The sequence below is a fragment of the Pieris brassicae genome, chromosome 11, assembly GCF_905147105.1.
Source record: "Pieris brassicae chromosome 11, ilPieBrab1.1, whole genome shotgun sequence".
Taxonomy (NCBI): Eukaryota; Metazoa; Arthropoda; class Insecta; order Lepidoptera; family Pieridae; genus Pieris; species Pieris brassicae.
The window spans coordinates 13,689,082-13,709,244 of NC_059675.1; the positions used below are offsets into that span (position 1 = coordinate 13,689,082).

Below are 20,163 nucleotides of genomic sequence, written 5' to 3' on the forward strand. Positions count from 1 at the left end.
CTAATTACTGACATCTTTCAATTATCATATGCATTTCGGACGCAAATATCTATTTCTTTAATTCTAAATATTGAACCCTATTTTTTTCAAAATTAGTTGGTTAAACAATTATATTGATAGAAATGTAAGATTTCATTATATTTCATAAAATAACAAAATTGTGTGTAACAGACTTACGTGTGGTTCAATAATGAGGTTCAAAACAAACAGGCTATTTAAGCACTTTCAAAGCTTTTACTGTAAACAATTTAGTACTATAATATGTCTTAAGAATACAACTATAAAGGCACATAGTTCTCACGAAAATCACTGGCATTTTTCGCCCTTCGTATGCGTCTATTCGTCAGATACTAAAAAGTCATTTCAGAATTTAGAAAAAAGAGCTGAAGCTTTAAAAGATGCATTTGAACAAAAAAAGGAACAAATTAGAGATACAGAACAAAAAATTAGACTTAAAAGCGTGGAGTTTGTTCGCGATATTAAGCAACACAAGGATGTAACTAGTAAAAAACTAAGAGTAAAAAAAGAGGTCCTAATCAAAGATATTCTTGAAACTAAAGCTAAAGTCAAAGAAAAAATTGAAGGAGTTGTAGAGGTATGTAAGATTTATATTTATAATATATAACAGGTTAATTTTCAATATATTTCATGAACCCTTCAAGAGGATTCAGTTTATTTATTTATATTTTTATCATAACAATATCAAAATTATTTTACGAAGATTTAATTTCAGAAAGAAAATGTTTTTACTATACCTAACATATTATGCTTCACAAGAATTGCAATGTCTCCATACCTGGGTTATGTTATTATGCAAGATGATTATCACCTGGCACTTGGTTTATTGACGTTTGCAGGAATCACAGATTTGGTAAATTTGGTTGTACAAAATATTTCCTAAAATCTAGTTAGACCTGAATTTATAATGCTTATGTTATTTTGGTATGTCTATATATATTATCACCAGTATATGAGGAGGTAAATTAATTAGTCTTTTGTCCAAATTATATATTTTACCACAGGACTTATTGGTTAAATAGTTTGATCTATATAAACAATATTTTGACTATTTCACAGCTTGATGGTTGGATTGCACGTAACTGGAAAGGACAAGCTTCAAAAATGGGGTCATTCTTAGATCCAATGGCAGATAAAGTTTTAATAGCAACTCTATTTATTTCGCTCACATGTCAAAACCTAATACCTTTGGCATTAACATTACTTATTGTTGCAAGAGATGCTGCTCTAGTATCTGCTGGATTTGTTATACGATACATAAGCTTACCTCCACCAGTAAGTATCTTCCTTAGATATTTCTTTATAATTCAGTAATACAACAGTTTTTGAACAAATAAATATTGATTGATATACTTACTAAATTTACTATAATTACTTTTACTTTGTGTGAATGATTTTTCATATTCTCAGTAGGATAAAGAAAAGAGAACATATTAATGCATGCATCATAAACAATAATGTTTGCAATAATTTACCAGTCCTATAAATACCCCTTTATAAATAAATGTTTATGTATTAATGCATTTCAAACTCACTTTGACATGTAAAGTATAATTTAGGTTTACTAATAGTATTTTATAAGCATGCTTCAAATACTTCTCGAATACTTTTAGTTAAATTTATTTGTATACTATCTTTTACTTTTTACAGAGAACACTTAGTCGCTATTTTGATGTGACTCATGCTACGGCTCAACTCGCGCCCACATTCATAAGTAAAGTGAACACTGCAATTCAGCTTTTATTGGTAAATTACACTTGATTTAATGTAACTTTATGTATATAGAAGGCTATCAGTACTTTCATAAAGTATGCAATTCCTTGACCCAATAGGACTATTATTAAGTACCCAATTTTTATAAAATTGGTATTAACATTATTGTTTAGTAATATATTTTTTAATTCATGAATTTTTAACATGATTAAGGTTGGCACAACACTAGCATCCCCAGTGTTTGGTTATGTGGACCACCCTGCTCTACAAGCACTTTTTGGTGTCACCGCTGGATCTACAGTTATATCAGCAATAAGTTATTTAACAAACAAAGATACATATAAAGTTCTGAAGAAATTATGATTGTGAATTACTATGTATTTATTGATTGTCTTCCAATCCCAGGAAAATGCATATAAAATCAACATTTATTAGACTAGGTGTATGATAAGTAATTGTATTCTGGCAACATTATAAATGTTTTCTTTTTTCAAAATAGAGGTAAGTAGGCTACATGGGATTTGTTAAATAAAACAATGAGATACAAAATATGAATTTTATTCCTCATTCTATTCACATGAATATGCAGTAAACTATGAAAGTACAAAATTATACTTAAGTAATCAAAAAAATCCAATCACTAATCACAATAAATAATAAAAAAGAAATACAGTTTCAGTCTGAATCAATGAGGAGTGTGCTTTGTCAAAAAAGCTATAAAAATAGAATCTGGAATGTTGCCATTGCATGATACATAATTTAAATAATTAGTAAGGTGAATTAATGAGATTATTTTGATGACTCAATATACCAGGATTAATGTAAAACAGTATTAACAGACACTACATTTACAAATGAACATATGAGCTACTGAAATACTTTGACAACAGCTCTATGAAATACACACACGCAAAGTTAACAATTTCTTTTCACATTTAGAATTACTATTTAGTGGCAAAACTTATATTATTCATAAATATCCCAGTTTTTTCATGGACTTTTTGGATGGTGTAGGTATTTTATCTTTAAAGGCACACAAACTTAGTCGTGGATATTGCTAAACAGACAACACAATAAATATACATTTAATATAAAAGATCTTGTTTTATATTTTTGGTATAAATCATGGATGCTCAAAGAGTAAAACATTCTAGCCATAAACATAATAAGATATTTAGTGCATCCCGCTGCTGTAGGATTGTCTTGATTTTAAAGACATATATACCATAACTATATTATTAAGTTTTAAATTATATGCTCATTTTATATTACTCTGTTAGAATCTCAAGCAAAGCTACAAATAATTACGACTAGATCAAGAAACAATAAATATTGTATAGCCTGATTGAACTATATTATTAAAGTAATGCCTTACATACAATCTAAACTTATAAAAAATAATAAAACTGAAGTTTTGTTACATTAAATTCTTATTTTATAACTAAATTCAAAATATAACTGAATATAATATTAATATTTAGATTTAATCATGTTCAATTATGGCATCTATTTTTGTAATAGTTTGTGGTTTTATATTTTCAGACTACAGAATATGTTGAGGTTATTCTGTCTTTAAGGACTTTTGTAAAATGATTTTTGATAATATCTTATGTATGGCTTTTTGAAAGATAGAAGCACCGATTACAAAAACAAATACTAACAATAAAGTAAATTAACAAATATAAACGTCACAAAATGTTAAAACCCTAAGCTAATTAATGAAAAACTGTCATAAAAATTGCACAAATATCTTTTACAATTAAACACAATATTTTTAATTGAAATGGTAACACAGTAAGTTTAAAGATGTGTAAGGTATACTGATTACAATTTATTTAGAACTTAGGCTCTATGTTTACATTAGAATAGGGGCTATTAGGTATTCTAGTGCGAAATAAATATTATTTATACTGGTTAGTTAATAATAGCATTTATGAGTTTCTGAACTTAAGACACAAATTTAACAATTTGTTGCACTTAAGATACATAAGTATAATTAACTTACCCAACCTTGTTGATAAGCTCATCGCAGATAGCTGTTAGTTCCTCATTATCTTTAATTTTCTGTGCCAATGATTCTTGTAGAGAAGATGCATGGACTTCACTTTTCTTTAACATTGCATTTAATTTAAGGATTTCTGCCTGATGAGATTTCTTGATTGAATCCAGCTCTGCATTTGCCTTGTTTAATTGCTGCATTGCATGTTGGCGTAGTGTTTCATATCTAGCTTCCAATTTTTGAATTGCATCAGTATTATCCTCAACAGTTCTTTTTAATGTTTCTTCATTACCTTTATAACCTTGAATAATAACCTTACATCTCTCATATTTAGTATGAACATCATTGAATGCATGTTCCATAGATGCCAAGTGTGCCGCAGCTTCATCACGTTCCCTCAGCAATGTAACTCTCTCTTCTGCCCATCTTTTAGCTTCAGATTCTCTTTCACCGATAAGTGAAGAGATTGTTCTTTCATATTCCTCCATTACAACACTCATTTGTTTATTATTTCTTACTTTTTCTGACACTCGCTGTGACAATGCCTTTTCTTTATCTGCATATTCCTCATTTTGTTCTGCTAATTTTTTTATCTTTGTTTCACATTCCTCTAATCGGTCTCTGAGTTCACGATTAATTTCTCTTAGGTTGTGAGCTTCTTCTTCCTGAGCTGTAAGCATCTCTTTAACGGCTCGCAACTGTTCAACAGTATGTGGGTCCATATCTGAAGATCTATGTATGACGGGTGGAGGAGGTGGTGCTGGTGTACCTAAACTTAGTAATCGATCAATGGTCGCAATTGCAGGAGAAACCGTACCTTTAACTTGGGTAATCTTTGATGACGCCTGGTTTCTATTAACAGCAGGGGTGACCACTTGAGTTGGTTTCTCAGATGGACCACTGTTACTTGATTGAATAGACAAATGTTGCATTGAGGTCAATATATTTTGCTCTGTACCTGACATGGTACTAAATAGCTTTGCAATCTGTTTTAAAATCCTATAGGTTTAGGACTGCCTGCGATGACATCGTCTTCTGGAAATAACGCAATAATTAATTTCAAGGACAATAATTCTTGAGTCATTTGTCACTTAACAACACTTTGCCTATGTTAAAAAATGTTTGGTTAATTCAATTAAATTACTAACCCGAATCCCATGTAAATTATTTTTCATATCTAGTAAATTAGTAACGCCTCTAGCATATACAATTTATAAACATCCTACGCACAAGGTTAAAGCCTTAAATGGCTTAATAAAAGCAATGTTATCTAAACCAAAAAAATAACAGTAACACACCAAAGGAATATGACGAACATTAATTTCCAACAAATTACATACGTAAATAATTAAAAAAAACCTTTAAATTTATTCAGTAAGCTTTACAAAGGTTTTATATTTATAAATTACGATTCCCGAAATAGTTGATTCATTTCAGAATTCAGATTTGATTGAATTTAAACCACAGATGACAGGAAGTAAGAAATGTAAGTCAATTTGACAGTGATAGATTACAAAATAAAGACTTAGTCTTTATACAGAAATTGAGTTTAGTAGGTAGGTAATATTTTTTTAATGGGAGATAAGGCAAACCAGCAGTTAGGTCACTTAAGTGCTAACCGGCACCCATGGACCTGCAACACCCAGAGACCAAATTGAATTTTTGCAAGAGCCTTTACAACAGGGCTGACTTACCACCGATGGGCATTGCAAAAAAACGAATAAAAAGTTCTATGCCATGCAGAACAACAGAAGTGATAAAGTCTGCAACCGCATCTAGATTATCCAGCGAAGAACAAATCGGGTAGGAAGCAAAGAAAGAACGCATTCCATCCCAGTCTGCAGACCTATAGTGCCAGATACCATGGATACTCGCAAAGCGACGCAGGGCAGGAAGCATAGCATAATGATAATCGGCACAGTACTAGATATTGATCCGATGATTCTAAAAGAAGTTTGACGAGGATGTGAGATCAACATCAACTGCAACAGGTGCTTCAACTGGGATTCTCGTATTGAGGGCACCATTTGTGTCAGTTCAATGCAAAGTTATGAAATCTTCCCGTTTATTCGCTGGTTGAAGCGCAAAGCCAGTCGGCGTGATGGGCGATAAAATGTCCAAGTGGCACGATCTCACCGAAAAGAAGTGTCTCGAGTAAGGATTCTGTAGCCAATTTTATGCAATCTATGAGTAGATCGATTTGGATCTTTCCGCAATGGGACCTATAAGAGTGAGTGACCTATAGAGAGTGTGATGACCACGACCCTATCGTGGACGGTCATCACATAGCCAGTCTACGCGTAACCAGAAATTATATTGGTCAAAGGTTATAACCAGGGTTATAATCCTCTAATATTGCGGAAGTCCACAGATAGGGAGGATGCCTGCCTCTGACGCTGGTGCCTAGTGACACCTGCTTCGTTTGTGCCGATTTCGACAAAGTGTTTATTAGAACCAGTAAGCGAAAAATTGCCACTCATAATACGAAGGTCAGCCTGGGGATATATTGTGACTAGATGGTGGATGCCCAGTGGGTGATTCACCACTGCGATAGCTAATTTATATAACACATTTTTTGATTCATTTATTGATAATTCAAAAATGTGTTCACTCCAAAAACGTTTTTGCTCTCGGAGAAACCTACCTTTTGTGACTGAGCAACTCCGGAGCTACACAAGAAAAGGATACAATTGTATAAGTTGTATGATGAAAAACAGTATAATGACAGTGAAGCGTCCATGCGTCGGGTTGTCTTTCTCCCTAAAATATGTCGAGGGGGCCGAAGTGACATCGCTAGTCACATCCTTCCAACCAACCGCCATGCCTGCCAACCGCAACTGCCAACGGCCAGTCACTTGGAGGGGATGAATTTATTTAAGCCAAGCCTACTTTTCTTGGAAGACGCAGTCATAAAAACAAGTGTGCTATCACTCTGTCATTTTATTTTCTCTGCTAGTAATAATATAAATAATAATCTAGCTTTACTTGTTGGGTACTTTACTTTAGTGGCAAAAAAAAAGTATTTTTTTTCTGAGGAATATTTTATTTAATAATCTACTATATACAATTTATAAAGGGATAATCTTAGACACCAACCGAGAAGTTTATTACTTCTCGGTTTTATACATTTCATATGCAAATTCTTCGTCATCTGTAGGGTCGTATTCTAAACTTAAAATTAAGATAAGTGTGCTGTCACTGTCATTTTATTTTCTCTGTTATGCTCAGAAGTGGGAAAAACGATGTCGACCACAAGTTTTTCGACCTCCTGACAAGTCAATGTCGGAGGAAGATGAGGATACTCTTTACTATTTCGCTGTGATTGCCCGTCCTTTAACTGATTTAATTAAAAAAGACGCTTCGTGGATATGGAGAAGTGATCAAAACAATAGCTTTGACCAACTTAAAAAGTGTTCCAAGCCTGTGTTAGCTTTCTATGATACCGCGCTTTCTACGGAAATACATGACGCGTGTAAATTGGGAATAGCCGGTATTCTTCTACAAAAGCAGATGGACGGAACGCTGCACCCCGTTATATATTTTAGTAGAGTGACAAGTAAAGAAGAAAGTATGTATCATTGTTATGAGTTTTAAACTCTTGCGGCCATGGAATCTTTGCGTCGTTTTCATGTATACATCTTCGGGAAAGGGTTAAGATTGTTACCGACTGTACAGCAGTTCGCGCTACGTTTACTAAACGCATCATTATACCACGTATCGTGAGGTGGTGGCCTTCTTTACAAGATTATGATATAAGTGTCGAGTAAAGGCCGGGAGAACAGCTGAAATATGTGGATGCGTTTAATAGACATCCGGTTGATGCTATGAACGTGAATCGTCTAGAAGTCACAGATTGGTTTTATACGGTACAATGTCCGGACGATCAGTTGAGCGCGATCGTTAGTCTATTAAAAGATAACACTGTCGGATAGGAAATAAAAAATAATAACAAAATTATTGATCGTAAAACCTTGAATGGCAGTTGGGTTCCAAATTAGGACAGGTGGAAAATAATGCAAATGCACCATGACGACATCGGTCACGTAGGATTTAATCGCTGCAGCGAATTAATAAAAAACTAATTCTGGTTTCCTAAAATTACTACATTTATCAAGCAATATCTGACTGCATGTCTTCATTGTGTTTGCATTGCTAAAAAGAAGGTAAAGTCCATCCCATACCTAAACCCTCTGAGAATTATTCATATTGATCACATTGGCCCTTTTGCGAAAAAAATAAAGGTTATCAATTTATGCTAGTTATTACAGACGGTTTTTCTAAATTTGTAATAGCTGGGCCAACGCGTACATACTGTAAACTCGATCGAAACTATTCGTGTATTACGAAGAATATTTAGTTTATTTTCCTTCCCTGATCACATAGTCACCGATCACGGAAAGGCGTTCACGAGTAGGAACTTTAAGAAATTTTCGAACGATGAACAATTTAGACATACTCTCAATGCTTGTCCGCGTTCTAACGGTCAAGTGGAACGTACAAATAGGACAATACTGTATGCATTACGAGCCACAGACCCCGATGAAGCCTCTAGTAACTAGGCTAATTTTTTGCCCGACATAGTTTGGGGAATTAACAACACAATTAATAACACCACTACTAACAAGCCTTATGATTTGATGTTTGCTCGGGCTGGTAGATCAGTATGTGATATTGCGGTTCCCGGGTGTGTTCCTGAACCAGTAGGGTCGCGTTGTAAGAAGCAACTGATAGGATACTGAAAGCGAGTGCTAGAATTAAAAGTTACTTTGATAGAAAACGAAAATCTGCTCCCATCTATAAGAAGGGTGATTTTGTGCAATGGCAACAAGCACCGACTTGTAGAGCATCCAAAATTAACACTAAACTTGACGACTTGTATTCCGGTCCTTACGTGGTAACTAAATTAGTGGGCTTACGTGGATATAAGAGGTTTACTGGATTAGTATTGGCCGATTCGTTAAGGCCTTATAAAAGCATTGTTACTGTATCTGATAGTGTCAGCGATTGATTGATTACAGAGCTAATAAATGTGGGTTTTGTTCCAACTGCTTCAGGATGGCCGAGTGTAACGGAAATGACGTCGCCCGTCACATCCTGCCAAGCCAAGCCGCCATGTTAACCACCCCTCCAACCAACCGTAAATGCCAGCCACTTGGAGGGGATGAAACTATTTAAGCCAAGCCAGCCATAATTTAATTTACTTTTTTTGGAAGACGCAGTCAATAAAAACAAGTGTGCTGACACTCTGTCATTTTATTTTCTCTGTTAGTTATAATATAAATGATAGTCTAGATTTACTTGTTGGGTACTTTAGTGGCATAAAAAAAAGATTTTTTTTTCTTAGGAATATTTTATTTAATAATCTACTATATACAATTTATAAAAGGATAATCTTAGACACCAACAATAAACTTCTCGGTTTTATACATTTCATATGCAAATTCTTCGTCATGTGTAGGGTCGTATTCTAAACCTAAAATTAATAATAGTGAATTAAATTTTATTCAAAAAATAAAACCATAATTAATAATAATCAAGATTGGTGTTTAAGCATGATATTTTCAACTCTTAAGCTCAACCCAGCGATGCAATTAAAAAGATTGGCGGAGAGTTCATTGCCAGTTCTTCTCTTCCGTTCTACGCCCTTGATTTGAGAACTGGCAGTAAATATAAAATTAGTAGCATTTTATGTATATTTATTTTTAATTGACGTTCATAACTACACTGTGTTACCTATATGAATAAATAATTTTTGACTGACATAAATAATTTAATACGAAATCAAGTAGATTACTAAAATATCAAACAAAAACTTTTTTGTATGTAACATGAGGCAAACGGGCAGGAGGACCACTTTTTAAGTGATACCACTGCCCATGGACACTCGTTGCGTTGCTGGGCTGTCACTTCAGTGACTTGCTCAATACAGTTTTCTAGTCGAAATTGAATGAATTTTTTTCCCGTCTATGGTAGGGCTGTTTTGTTAAGGCCCAGCGCTCTTCCCTAAATACGACCCAGAGTAAGAGATTATCTACTTTAAAAAAAATAAACTGACCCAGAAATGCCTTATGTTTACCCGACGGCCAATTAGGAGTTTACAGGAATTTATAATGTGTGAACAAACCTATATACTCTACTTCTAAATTGAAAACACCATCGTATCTATCGCCACACGCGATCCCAAAATGAGTGATCCTATCTAATCGCATCCTTGTTTGCTTGTCCTGAATTCGTCCTTTGGCTCCAAGTACAAATTTAGAAAATGGTATCTGTAATTGGAAAATAATAAAACATATCGGATTGCTTGTGTAAATAATTACAATGACAAATTGTCAACTGTTTTTTGACGTTTAATGACTTGTCATTGTTATTCTATAGAAGTTTACCCTATGGTATTTCTTTGTATGCATGTGTCGTTCGCTCGATCTGAAAGATCTGAATCAATACTGAGCCATTGACAAAATGATCTGGTTCGTTCGACCCAATTGTTCAATTTCATAGTTCATACGAACCAAAGGCCATTACGTACTGAATCGTTTCGGGTTGTATCGGGTCAGATTTGAAAATATTATTATTAGTTAGTTATGTTACGATTTATATTATCTTTTCACTTCGTACTTCTTGGCATCATTTCACATGTTAATTATTAATTTACCTTACTTAATTTAAGTAGAGTGTACCTACCTAGTATCTACTACCTACTTAAACTTTACAAATATAAATTATTGAAATACCTTACTTAATAAATATTAGCTCTTAACTTATTTTGTTATTATTTTAAAAAAGAGAAACTTTCGTAATTAATTATTTTCACGCGTATTTCAAGTAGTTCAACAAAAATATAACCGCGACTTATATTGAAAATTGAACCGTATTTGTACCGCCATAGAATAGCTTATTAAACTTAATTAGAAGCAAACTAAAAGTATAAAATAGATTCTAGCTACAATTTACCTACATTTAAGAATCATATTCGATTGTCTCTCTCGTAAATTTTAAATACCGCATCGTCCGCTCCCGCTTGGTTCGTTCGTTACTTCGTCTCATAGCTCAGTTTCCCATGGATCGCTACGACCCACCGCGAGTCGCGACCTCATTGAGCGAACGAATCATTTTCAACGAAGTGACCCATTCGTTAGCGAGGATTTGAAGATCTGGTTCTTTTGAACCGATCAATCGCGAACGACACATACATATTTCTTTGGCGTAATTATAATAACCGAGCAGTGTCGGCCTAGTAGCTTGCGATTCCCATACTTGAAGTCGTAGATTTAATTCCCGACTGTGCACCAATGGTCTTTTTATGTGCGCATTTACCACTCGTTCGTATGGTAAGGAAATATCATAAGAAAACCTGTTTGCCTTAGACCCAAAAGAAGGCTGATCACCTACTTGCCTATTAGAAAAGCTAATGATCACGAAACAGATACATAAATCTGAAGCACAGACCAAACAGGTTTTACAACCAGCCACTGAACATTTTGGTTATAAATAATTATTGTGTGACATATGTCGAGACTTATACTGATTAAAGAGGTTCTATATATACACTAGTCTAAACCATAGATAATATTAAATACCTTAGCTATTTGCCAATATGGTCCACCTCTTGTGTATAGGACATAATGGTATATGTCGTTCCATGTTAAATCATAATATCCTTCACATGAAATATTTAATAAATACGATCTGCCATCTCCTCTTACTTTAATTACTAGCGTGTTGTAAATATTCCAGTCGTATGTCGAATCTCGTTTGAAAGATTTCTGTAAAATATTTTGCATTATTTAGTACCAGTTCAACCTGCCTGTTAGTTCAAACTCCAGCTACGAACATCTATATGTTCCGAGGATAACATCGCATACTAGCATTTTTCTTGTGAAAGAACTTTTTAAATAGGTCTAGTTGTTTTTGAGCATATTTGTCGCAATCAGTTGTTGGTATTTAATCTACATATACATAATTCTCACCGTCGCGTTTTAATCAAAGTTCGGAGGACCGGCTTGACCAATTCCAATTAATCTTTTTGTGTGTATTTGGTAGGCTTGGCAACGGGCCGTAAACTATTTTTAATAACCATAAACATCACTTAACCTAAAGTAGTTACCCAAAATAAATATTTTTTGACAAAGTTTTTCATGATTTCGCGATAAAACCTATCATGGATATTAATACTATAATTAACAAATAATCAAATTTAACTCTGTTTCTCTGTTGATAAGCATTTGTCAGATTTAATTTGGTAATACGGAGGTAACAACGTATAGAAACTTTACAGCATTTTTTTATAGTGCAAGAGTATAGAGTAACAAAGGGCCTAACGGATTTAATTAAATTTAGCAAATCGTAAACCCTAAATAATGATCATCGCAACGGGGATTAACTACGCTTAGATTGTATATATGTAGTATAGTTCAATTTCCACTTATAAATCACGTACAGGGGCCGGTTTACTAGGTTCTATAAAATAAGTGCAACTTTAAAAAAAAACGTCAAGTTATGAAGCAATAATTGACGTTGCTACTTTGAATAGAAACTTCATACTCACTCTTATCCTTTTGGACCGCATGGAACAATAACCAGATTTCTTAATACGGCCGTCTTTAGGAATTCTAGTGTCCAGGTAACCATGGAATTGAGCTCGCCCTGCTGGACTCATATCTAATTTACAATGACTGAATCCTTCATTATGGTCACTATCACTTGTGGTTACAAACTTATCCAACACATCTGGACTATTAAAGCACCACAAAAGGTCAGTTTCACCTAAAAAGAAATAATTTGTTGCAGGTGCGAGAAATTAGTGCGTAACTTTATGTTGTATTGTATAAAAAAATTGTCTATTCAGTGCAGCTATGCTTTTTAAAAATATAAAAAGTTTGTATGGTATTTGAGTTATTATTAACATGCTATATTTGTAATTAATAAAAGTGTGATATTATTATTATTAGGACTACTAAGTATATATCTTATTAAGTTTTATTTAAAATTTAATATAATCCTGCACATTCAGAAAAGTAGAAAGATTGATAAAACATACTTGTTGAAGTAATTTTATTTGTAAAAATTTCAGATTCGTGGTAATCACATACAGACTAATAATACAACATAAGAATACTTGTCATTCAAATTAGAGATTAAATACTTTTAAATGTAGTCTAAAAAGAACAATCAAATTATTACAAAGCACCATAGATACAGTTACGGAGAAAGTAAATTTAGCAACCATAATCACAGCTGCCACAGAGTATAATTTTACATAAACCTAATTATAAAAATTAAAATAATGTGATATGCAATAATCAACTCATATCAATTAGAAACAATATATTATTAACACAAGACAAATTTAAAAAAGGAATGTCAAGTATTAAATCAGGACTATGCAATTTGTCAGTTTTGTCTAACGGACTTGATTGATAAGCTGATCACATATTCTGGTTAATCCTTCATTATCTTTAGTCTTTTGAGCAAGAGACTCTTGTAAGGATGAAATCATAATTTCTTGTTTTTTTATAGTAGCATTCATTTTAGTAATCTCAACATTATGACTTTTCTTTAAGTTTTCTAACATCTCATTAGCTTTCTGTAGGTTGTCTGTTGTAGCTTGTTTGAGAGTGTTATATAATTCTTCATACTTTTTCATGCCTTCATCATATTCATCAATTTTTTTATTCAAAATTTCTTCCCTACCCTTAGATTCCATAACAACACTCTTACATTTTTCATATTTTGTTAAAAGATCATTGAAGGAACTCTCCATGCTTGCTAAGTGCTTCACAGCTTCATCCCTCTCTTGTGTAATTTTCTCTAAAGTTTCAAGCAATTGCACTTTTTCATGTTGCTGGTCTCCAATTAAATCAGATATAGTTTTTTCATATTCCTCCATCACTACACACATTTGTCTGTTGCTTAATTGTTTATCTTGTAATTGCTGGGATAATTGATCTTCTTTGTCCATAAAGTGTTTCTTTTCTTCTGTTAATTTTTTTACTCTGACTTCCATTTCTTCTTTGTAACGTGTAAAGTTATGTTCCATGTCTTGTAACATTGATCTAAGTTCTCTATTATCCTGTCTCAGTTGCAAAACTTCATGATCTTGATTTTGCAAAATTGCTCTTAAAGACTGTAGTCTTCCATTTTCATGTTCTCCATAATGTGTTGTTTTTCTACTTCTTGGGCTACGAGGGGCAGCAACTGGTGGAGTACTACCAGAGAAATTAATTAATTTTTCAGTAACAACTGGACTAGGTAAAATAGCAGATACACTTCTAACAAGAGCTGGTGTTGATTTTGTTCGAGAAGGAGTTGGTCGTGACAATTCAGAGCTTATAACTGGTGTTACCATTTGCATAGGTTTGTCTTTATTCATAAACCCTTTGCTTTGTAGGTTGCTCACTGAAGTTGAATTATCTAAAGTTTCAATAACTGTATCAGTCAAAATAGATGTAGTACTGCCTGTTTCATATCCAATGTCACATTCTAATGAATCGGCTTGAATTTCACCTTCAGATGATTCAACCATCTTCTTCTGAGCATACAGAGGATCAAACTTGACGAAAAGGCTTTCTTTACCTCTATCAATGAAATTGTGTTTGCGACTGGTTTCACTACATTTGGCTAGAAAATCCAAACTAGTTTCATCAATAGATATATTTGATTCATAGTTTTGAACTTCTCGCATCGTCACATCACATATACTGTCAAAGTCTGTACCAGTCAGATAATCATTTGTAATATCGACTTCGTCTATTAAAAGGTCATCCGATTTCTTAGGTGATAGAGTCATAAGATCTCCCATGGATGACACAGGAGTAATAAAACTATCATCGGAAGCTACCGTACTTGCCCTTGATGACATGTTTAAATTCAACTCGTTCTCAGGAACTGGGTGTTTAAACATACTTTGTACTTTTTGAAAAATTATTCCAAAAGCACTATTGTTAGTACGAAGTGAAGGCGATTCGTAAGGTTTAGAATTAGAATACATTCGGATATTCACTTGATGGTTGGTAACTTTAAAGTCTATATTAAAGTTAAAGAATTATCTCCACAAAAAAATAACAAAATTAATTCACATTTCACAACCAACACAATTAACGGACATAGTTTTGATTTTTGAATAACGAAATTATTTGATGTCAAAACCAAAAGTTGACATTGACAGTAATACTATACAATACCGGAAGTACGATTTTGACTTTTTCTTGTCTATGGCTCAAATGTTATAACAAATTTACAAAAGACATAGAGCTTGTCATATTATCAAAAAGAAGATTTACCAATATTAAAGGCATTCCTATAAAATTGTTTTTTTTTAATATTTCGATGAGGTTTTTTCCAGGGCTTCTACATTTAATTCTCTGGGAGACTGTCTTAATAAGTTTATTTATAAAATTTGAGCATAATATTGTAGTTATAATAAAGAAGACTTGCAAGAAATCTAGCTTATAGGGAAAGAAACAAGACAGAACAGACTTGAGCTGGTATAATTATAATAATAGTTCTTTAATAAAAGAACAAGTTATGTTTCTAAATTCTAAATATATGTAGATAAATTTGGAACCCATTTATTATAAAACTAAGTATTAATTTTGTCTTATGGTAAAACATGTGTTTCAAGAAGACACATAAAATGATTCTTAATCTTAATTGAAAACACCAGCAATGTGACATAATAAACTTGTTATAAAAGTATGCAATGACTGATTTGGAAATATAAAATCAGTTTTTTATTGCAATATCAGATGGCTCAAAGTTTGTGAAGATGGCCTGCTTACTGCTGTTTTTAACTAATAGGAATCTTCATGAAATTGAAGAGTTATTTTAAGAATTATCAGACTGCAGCTGAAAGATGTTGCTTTACTCAATTAAAATAATTCAAAGCATTACTTTATATAGGTTAGAAAAAATACTTCTACTTGCATTTTATTTAAAAAACCCCAAAAACGTAAACTGTATTAATATGATCTTACCAGGTCTTGCTAGTAATAGAGGATCTTTTGTGAAGTAATCTTTAACTTCATTGGCAAATAACTTGAGCTCATATTTAAGTTCTCTGAAGCCATTCTTGATATTTTCTAAAGGCCCCGTCTTTATTTTCGTATTATAGCCACCTTTTCTATCTCTTTCCCAAAATTCAAATCGCTCAGGAATTTTAATGATATGCTTATGTGTTTTTAACAGTGGCCTACTATCATTAGTTTTTCTTAATACAGAGAATTGCCGATAATTATACATAACCTTAAACTTGTTACAATTGTGAAATGCCATCATTATTAGATGGTTTCTTATTATGATTAAATTATACGTTACTAATCAAAATGACGATATTTCTATTTAACTTTATTTATATTTACATTATGCGAAGACGAATTTTTTTACACTGACAATTTGCTACAGGTCTGGCACAGACTTGCCTTGTAATATGTCTGTCACAGGCTAGAAATACTATTTGCTGTTGTTTCAAAGACTTATTGTCGGCTAGTAGTAGCAAAAGCAAATTTTATTTGTCATATATGTTGTATATTATATTTACTAATCAGCATTATGGATAAACTCAGTTCTAGTCTGTGACAACTATTCCACACTACACAGGGGTATTTGAAGATTAAAGTTGATATATAAGTCTTTATAGTAGTTATTATTTAAATTTGCATAGTTTTAATATTCTAAATATTTGTTATAAGGTAAGGTAAGGTATGTAATTTCTAATACATTACTTCCGTCTGTTTCAAAGTTTAGATTTAAATAAAATGAAGCCTTTTTTTTAAAATTAAATTACTCTTGAAGTTCGACGTATTATTATAAATTATTTACTTTCACTTTTCTCATTACACGAACCAATAGAATAATATTTCAAAGTTGTACCAACAGCGACGCCATAAAATAAATTGGTGGGAGTAGTATGTACAAATTATTATTACTTTTGATATACTTATTCCTCTCACTTTTTCTTTTCATAGGTGTTTTGCCACGTACTTGTAAGTACTTTACGTTTTACGGAGCGTAATCTCAAATTAGTACTGAACGAGTCTTAAAGATAATGTGGGCATAAAGTAATAATACAAAAGATAACACATCATTGTGCTATAAATATGGGTATGGAGAAACACTACAGGGTATGTATAGGTACTTTATTTAAGTTTTATTTACAGTTGAGTTTTTTTCTAATACTGTTGCAATTTCTATTCTAGGATGAGGAACTGTCAGAGTACCTCTACCCTCCAGAAATATTACAGAAATTAGATTTTACTAAGAGTCCTGCTACTTTTAAACCAAAAATAAGTGCGGCAAGCCCAGGGGAGGATTGGATGGTGGTCAGACCTCTCCAGAGGTCAGATTATGATAAAGGTTTTCTACAATTACTAAGCCAATTAACAAGCACTGGGAATATTTCAAAAAAACAATTTGATGGTAAGTAAACTATAAATGTGTTTTATTTAAAGGCACAGATGGCTACAATAATGTGATGAGAAAATTATTGTTGAATTAAAATTTATATGTCCAATATCTATAATATAATAATAAGGTCATTAGTGTACCAGTTTTATAATTAAATGTTAAAAGCAGGTTTACATTCAAGCTCAAAATGACCTTGCCACACCTAGGAGTCTGTTGGCATTTTAATCTTGTTGACATTTAGTATTGAATAATAATTAGATAATATTAAATATTTTAGGGCATTCCGTGGGCAGAAAGCTCACCTAATGTTAATTGATACTGCAGCCCATGGACACTCATATGGTTATTGAATATTCACGAGTGCATTTCCGACCTATTACAGAGAAATTACAAATCTTACATTGATATTTTTTGTAAGCAGTTGTTGATGGACTTAACTGTTAAGAGTATTCGGTAATTCGCCATCACCCTCCTGTCAGAGTTGACTTCAACTTTAATCTATGTGTAAATTATAATTAAAATTAGTTTTACATTTCTCATATACTTTGTTGATAATAAATGCAAAGCATTGAGCAAATCTTATTTAAAATTAAAATTTTATAAATCAACTATGTTGTACATACTTTGATCTATATTTTAAATAAATACCATACATACTTGTTTTTTTTTTTACATTTACTCAAACTTTCCTTTCTACAGAAAGATTCACTCAAATGAAAATGTCTGGTGGGTACTATGTCACAGTCATAGAAGATAAGAGACTGGCAAAGATCATTGGTGCAGCCACACTCACTGTGGAACAAAAGTTCATACATAACTGTTCCTTGGTATGTTCATGTAAATGCAATACCTTTCACCTTATACATAACTTTTAAATTAAGAATATCAAATGATAGTGAACTTTGTGATGTATGTTAGTAGTTGCTTGATTGTGGATTTTTTTTATGTGACCAACTAAAACTAGTCACATCATGATATGATGTAGCCAGATTGATGAATAAGTATAATTTTTACTTACTTTAAATTAAGAATAACTAATTAGTCAATTGTGATAGTTACACTGTTTCATAGGCAAGTTTTTATTACAAGAGCACAATATGCTTCTCTTTTATTCTGAGTAATGAACTTTATGATAATAAAAATTATGAATCATGTACACTGACGGCTGCCAAATTTGCAACTCTTAATCGGAGAGCTTAATTATAAATTATTTAGCTTGAGCATAATTTGTATTTTCTAGAGAGGCCGTTTAGAAGATGTTGTAGTGAATGATACCTACAGAGGAAAACAACTGGGAAAACTGTAAGAATATTTTGATTGAAATATAGTTGTAAATTTTCATGTTGCATAATACTTATCCTTTACTTGATTACTATGTTAAAAATTTATTATTTTTATTTCAGTATTGTAGTGACAGTATCGCTATTAGCCCATGAGTTGGGCTGTTACAAAATGTCCTTAGATTGCAAGGACAAGCTAATTAAGTTTTATGAAACTCTTGGTTATAAACTTGAGGCGGGCAATTCTAATGCTATGAATATGCGGTGAGTTTTCATAATTACACTTTTTATCATTTACTTAATACATTAAATAAGCAAATTATGTTGTTTTATATTCTCTTGGTTACATAGAGGCAACAGTAAATAGATATTATTTTTTAAATGTGTCCTGCAAAAATACATTCTGGATTTCAATGAACCTAAATTTTAACTGCTGTAGTTGTTTTCTACTATTTTAGCTCAAATGTTATTTTAAAGACCAGTAGTTAACTAGGTCACTGTGTAATAGCTAGCTATATTTTTTCTTAATTATAAATTAACCTGTAAAAAAAGAGAAAGTTAAATTAATATATTTGAAGTGAAATTTCTTTATCGGCGTTGGAAATAAATTTACCGTCACATTTTTCGGTTACGCGCCATCTTTTTCTTGTTCCTACCACGGTTGATTCGAAGCCATTAATAACAAAAATATAGCAATGATACGATAATCATAATCTTAGTAGTAATAAGGTAAAATGAAATAATTGTATAAAATATAATATGGTAATTATATTATGGCCTTCTGTTAAACTTTATCTAACCACTTTCAGTAAAGTTGCATATAGTAGATAATTTTTCACACTTCGCTCCTATTATAGTATTTTTCCTTGGTAACAATGAAAGTTGCCAAATTTAATTTATAACAATACAAACACTTTTTCACAGTTAGTGTAACTATGACTACATAGATATAAGTATTTTTTATTAATTGTCTCTAATTAATACGCCATTAACTAAATTTACACCAAATAAAAAATTTAATAGCAGGATGAATAACACTTCTCAGTCTTGATTTACATATTTTTTTCTTTTGTAACATTGAGTCTTTGTGGTTTTAAATTAGTTAAAATAAAATATACAGTCAAAACTACTTCCAGAATTAAAGTGTTAGTTGTATCACAACTATAACCTTAAGATATTAGATTTTGGTCAGTTATTTTAAATATTATTTTCAGGTTTGAAGAGCCATCCTGACAATTAGCCGTTGGGTCATCCGACTTGCGCTCCAAACTGTAAGTGTACATTGACAGCTCGACACGGATTTCGCAACAACACTACAAGATAGACGTCAAATTTAACGGTGTGAATATAGTCGCAAATGGTACAATCTGAACAATGTCCAAATTATGTTACCAAATAAATTAGGTAGCTTTCGTATTTATAAATATTTGCTGATAGCAGAGTTTTCTTTGGTTTATACTTATTAAAAATGTATAAAAAATACCAACTGTAGCCCGTTTTCGGGTTTATTTGAAATCAGTTAAAATTCATTATAGTTAACAAAACGATAACGACCAGTGAATGTTACTCCGGCGCATTAAGCTTATTTTTTTTTAAACAAATCCCTTTCCAGTTACGAGCATTATATTTAGAGAAATAGGCAAATATTGTACCAGATTCCTCAGCTTTTAGTATAGTTGATAATAAATATTTTTAAAAAATGTGTTTGTTGTGATTTCTGAAAAGTTGTTTTTGTGTTTACAGTCGCAG

At 32.2% G+C, this 20,163-nt stretch overlaps 5 protein-coding genes across 8 annotated transcripts; 2 read left to right on the forward strand and 3 right to left on the reverse strand.

The window, feature by feature from the left end:
* Positions 1 to 25: 25 nt before the first annotated feature.
* Positions 26 to 2,253, forward strand: LOC123716132 (probable cardiolipin synthase (CMP-forming)). Its single transcript, XM_045671705.1, has 5 exons — positions 26 to 595; positions 734 to 871; positions 1,078 to 1,293; positions 1,669 to 1,764; positions 1,945 to 2,253. The coding sequence occupies exons 1-5, from the start codon at positions 191 to 193 to the stop codon at positions 2,092 to 2,094; spliced, it is 1,005 nt and encodes a 334-aa protein (XP_045527661.1). The 5' UTR covers positions 26 to 190; the 3' UTR covers positions 2,095 to 2,253.
* A 19-nt stretch (positions 2,254 to 2,272) lies between these two features.
* Positions 2,273 to 5,170, reverse strand: LOC123716133 (transforming acidic coiled-coil-containing protein 3-like). 2 transcript variants are annotated; one of them, XM_045671707.1, is made up of 2 exons: positions 5,029 to 5,170; positions 2,273 to 4,765 (listed from the first exon to the last, which is right to left on the reverse strand). In XM_045671707.1, exon 2 carries the CDS (start codon positions 4,693 to 4,695, stop codon positions 3,733 to 3,735), a length of 963 nt encoding a protein of 320 aa, XP_045527663.1. In that variant the 5' UTR covers positions 4,696 to 4,765; positions 5,029 to 5,170; the 3' UTR covers positions 2,273 to 3,732. The 2 variants fall into 2 exon arrangements, with proteins under 2 accessions (XP_045527663.1, XP_045527662.1); XM_045671706.1 differs by having other exon boundaries at positions 4,879 to 5,170.
* Positions 5,171 to 9,070: 3,900 nt separating this feature from the next.
* LOC123716302 (complex I intermediate-associated protein 30, mitochondrial) lies at positions 9,071 to 16,142 on the reverse strand. The gene is made up of 5 exons (XM_045671971.1): positions 15,706 to 16,142; positions 12,279 to 12,496; positions 11,311 to 11,496; positions 9,855 to 9,999; positions 9,071 to 9,203 (listed from the first exon to the last, which is right to left on the reverse strand). The coding sequence occupies exons 1-5, from the start codon at positions 16,004 to 16,006 to the stop codon at positions 9,124 to 9,126; spliced, it is 930 nt and encodes a 309-aa protein (XP_045527927.1). The 5' UTR covers positions 16,007 to 16,142; the 3' UTR covers positions 9,071 to 9,123.
* Positions 12,792 to 15,590, reverse strand: LOC123716301 (intracellular protein transport protein USO1-like). The gene has a single exon (XM_045671970.1). The coding sequence runs from the start codon at positions 14,718 to 14,720 to the stop codon at positions 13,134 to 13,136; it is 1,587 nt and encodes a 528-aa protein (XP_045527926.1). The 5' UTR covers positions 14,721 to 15,590; the 3' UTR covers positions 12,792 to 13,133.
* Positions 16,143 to 16,270: 128 nt separating the features above from the next.
* On the forward strand, positions 16,271 to 20,106 carry LOC123716303 (probable glucosamine 6-phosphate N-acetyltransferase). Of its 3 annotated transcripts, none has more exons than XM_045671972.1 (7): positions 16,271 to 16,419; positions 16,696 to 16,851; positions 16,927 to 17,146; positions 17,834 to 17,961; positions 18,375 to 18,436; positions 18,538 to 18,678; positions 19,629 to 20,106. In XM_045671972.1, exons 2-7 carry the CDS (start codon positions 16,828 to 16,830, stop codon positions 19,645 to 19,647), a joined length of 594 nt encoding a protein of 197 aa, XP_045527928.1. In that variant the 5' UTR covers positions 16,271 to 16,419; positions 16,696 to 16,827; the 3' UTR covers positions 19,648 to 20,106. The 3 variants fall into 3 exon arrangements, with proteins under 3 accessions (XP_045527928.1, XP_045527929.1, XP_045527930.1); XM_045671973.1 differs by having other exon boundaries at positions 16,287 to 16,429; XM_045671974.1 differs by having other exon boundaries at positions 16,287 to 16,424.
* Positions 20,107 to 20,163: the final 57 nt, after the last annotated feature.

Coding starts and splice junctions, on each gene's coding strand:
- LOC123716301 (XM_045671970.1), bottom strand. CDS start 14,720: ATGTATTCTAATTCTAAACCTTACGAATCGCCTTCACTTCGTACTAAC.
- LOC123716133 (XM_045671707.1), bottom strand. CDS start 4,695: ATGTCAGGTACAGAGCAAAATATATTGACCTCAATGCAACATTTGTCT.
- LOC123716303 (XM_045671972.1), top strand. CDS start 16,828: ATGGGTATGGAGAAACACTACAGG. Junction 16,852..16,926: donor GTATGGAGAAACACTACAGG/GTATGTATAGGT, acceptor TTTCTATTCTAG/GATGAGGAACTGTCAGAGTA. Junction 17,147..17,833: donor TTCAAAAAAACAATTTGATG/GTAAGTAAACTA, acceptor TCCTTTCTACAG/AAAGATTCACTCAAATGAAA.
- LOC123716302 (XM_045671971.1), bottom strand. CDS start 16,006: ATGATGGCATTTCACAATTGTAACAAGTTTAAGGTTATGTATAATTAT. Junction 11,497..12,278: donor TGCGGTCCAAAAGGATAAGA/GTGAGTATGAAG, acceptor AATATTTTACAG/AAATCTTTCAAACGAGATTC. Junction 9,204..9,854: donor TTTAGAAGTAGAGTATATAG/GTTTGTTCACAC, acceptor TATTAATTTTAG/GTTTAGAATACGACCCTACA.
- LOC123716132 (XM_045671705.1), top strand. CDS start 191: ATGAGGTTCAAAACAAACAGGCTATTTAAGCACTTTCAAAGCTTTTAC. Junction 596..733: donor AAATTGAAGGAGTTGTAGAG/GTATGTAAGATT, acceptor ATTTAATTTCAG/AAAGAAAATGTTTTTACTAT. Junction 1,294..1,668: donor ACATAAGCTTACCTCCACCA/GTAAGTATCTTC, acceptor TACTTTTTACAG/AGAACACTTAGTCGCTATTT.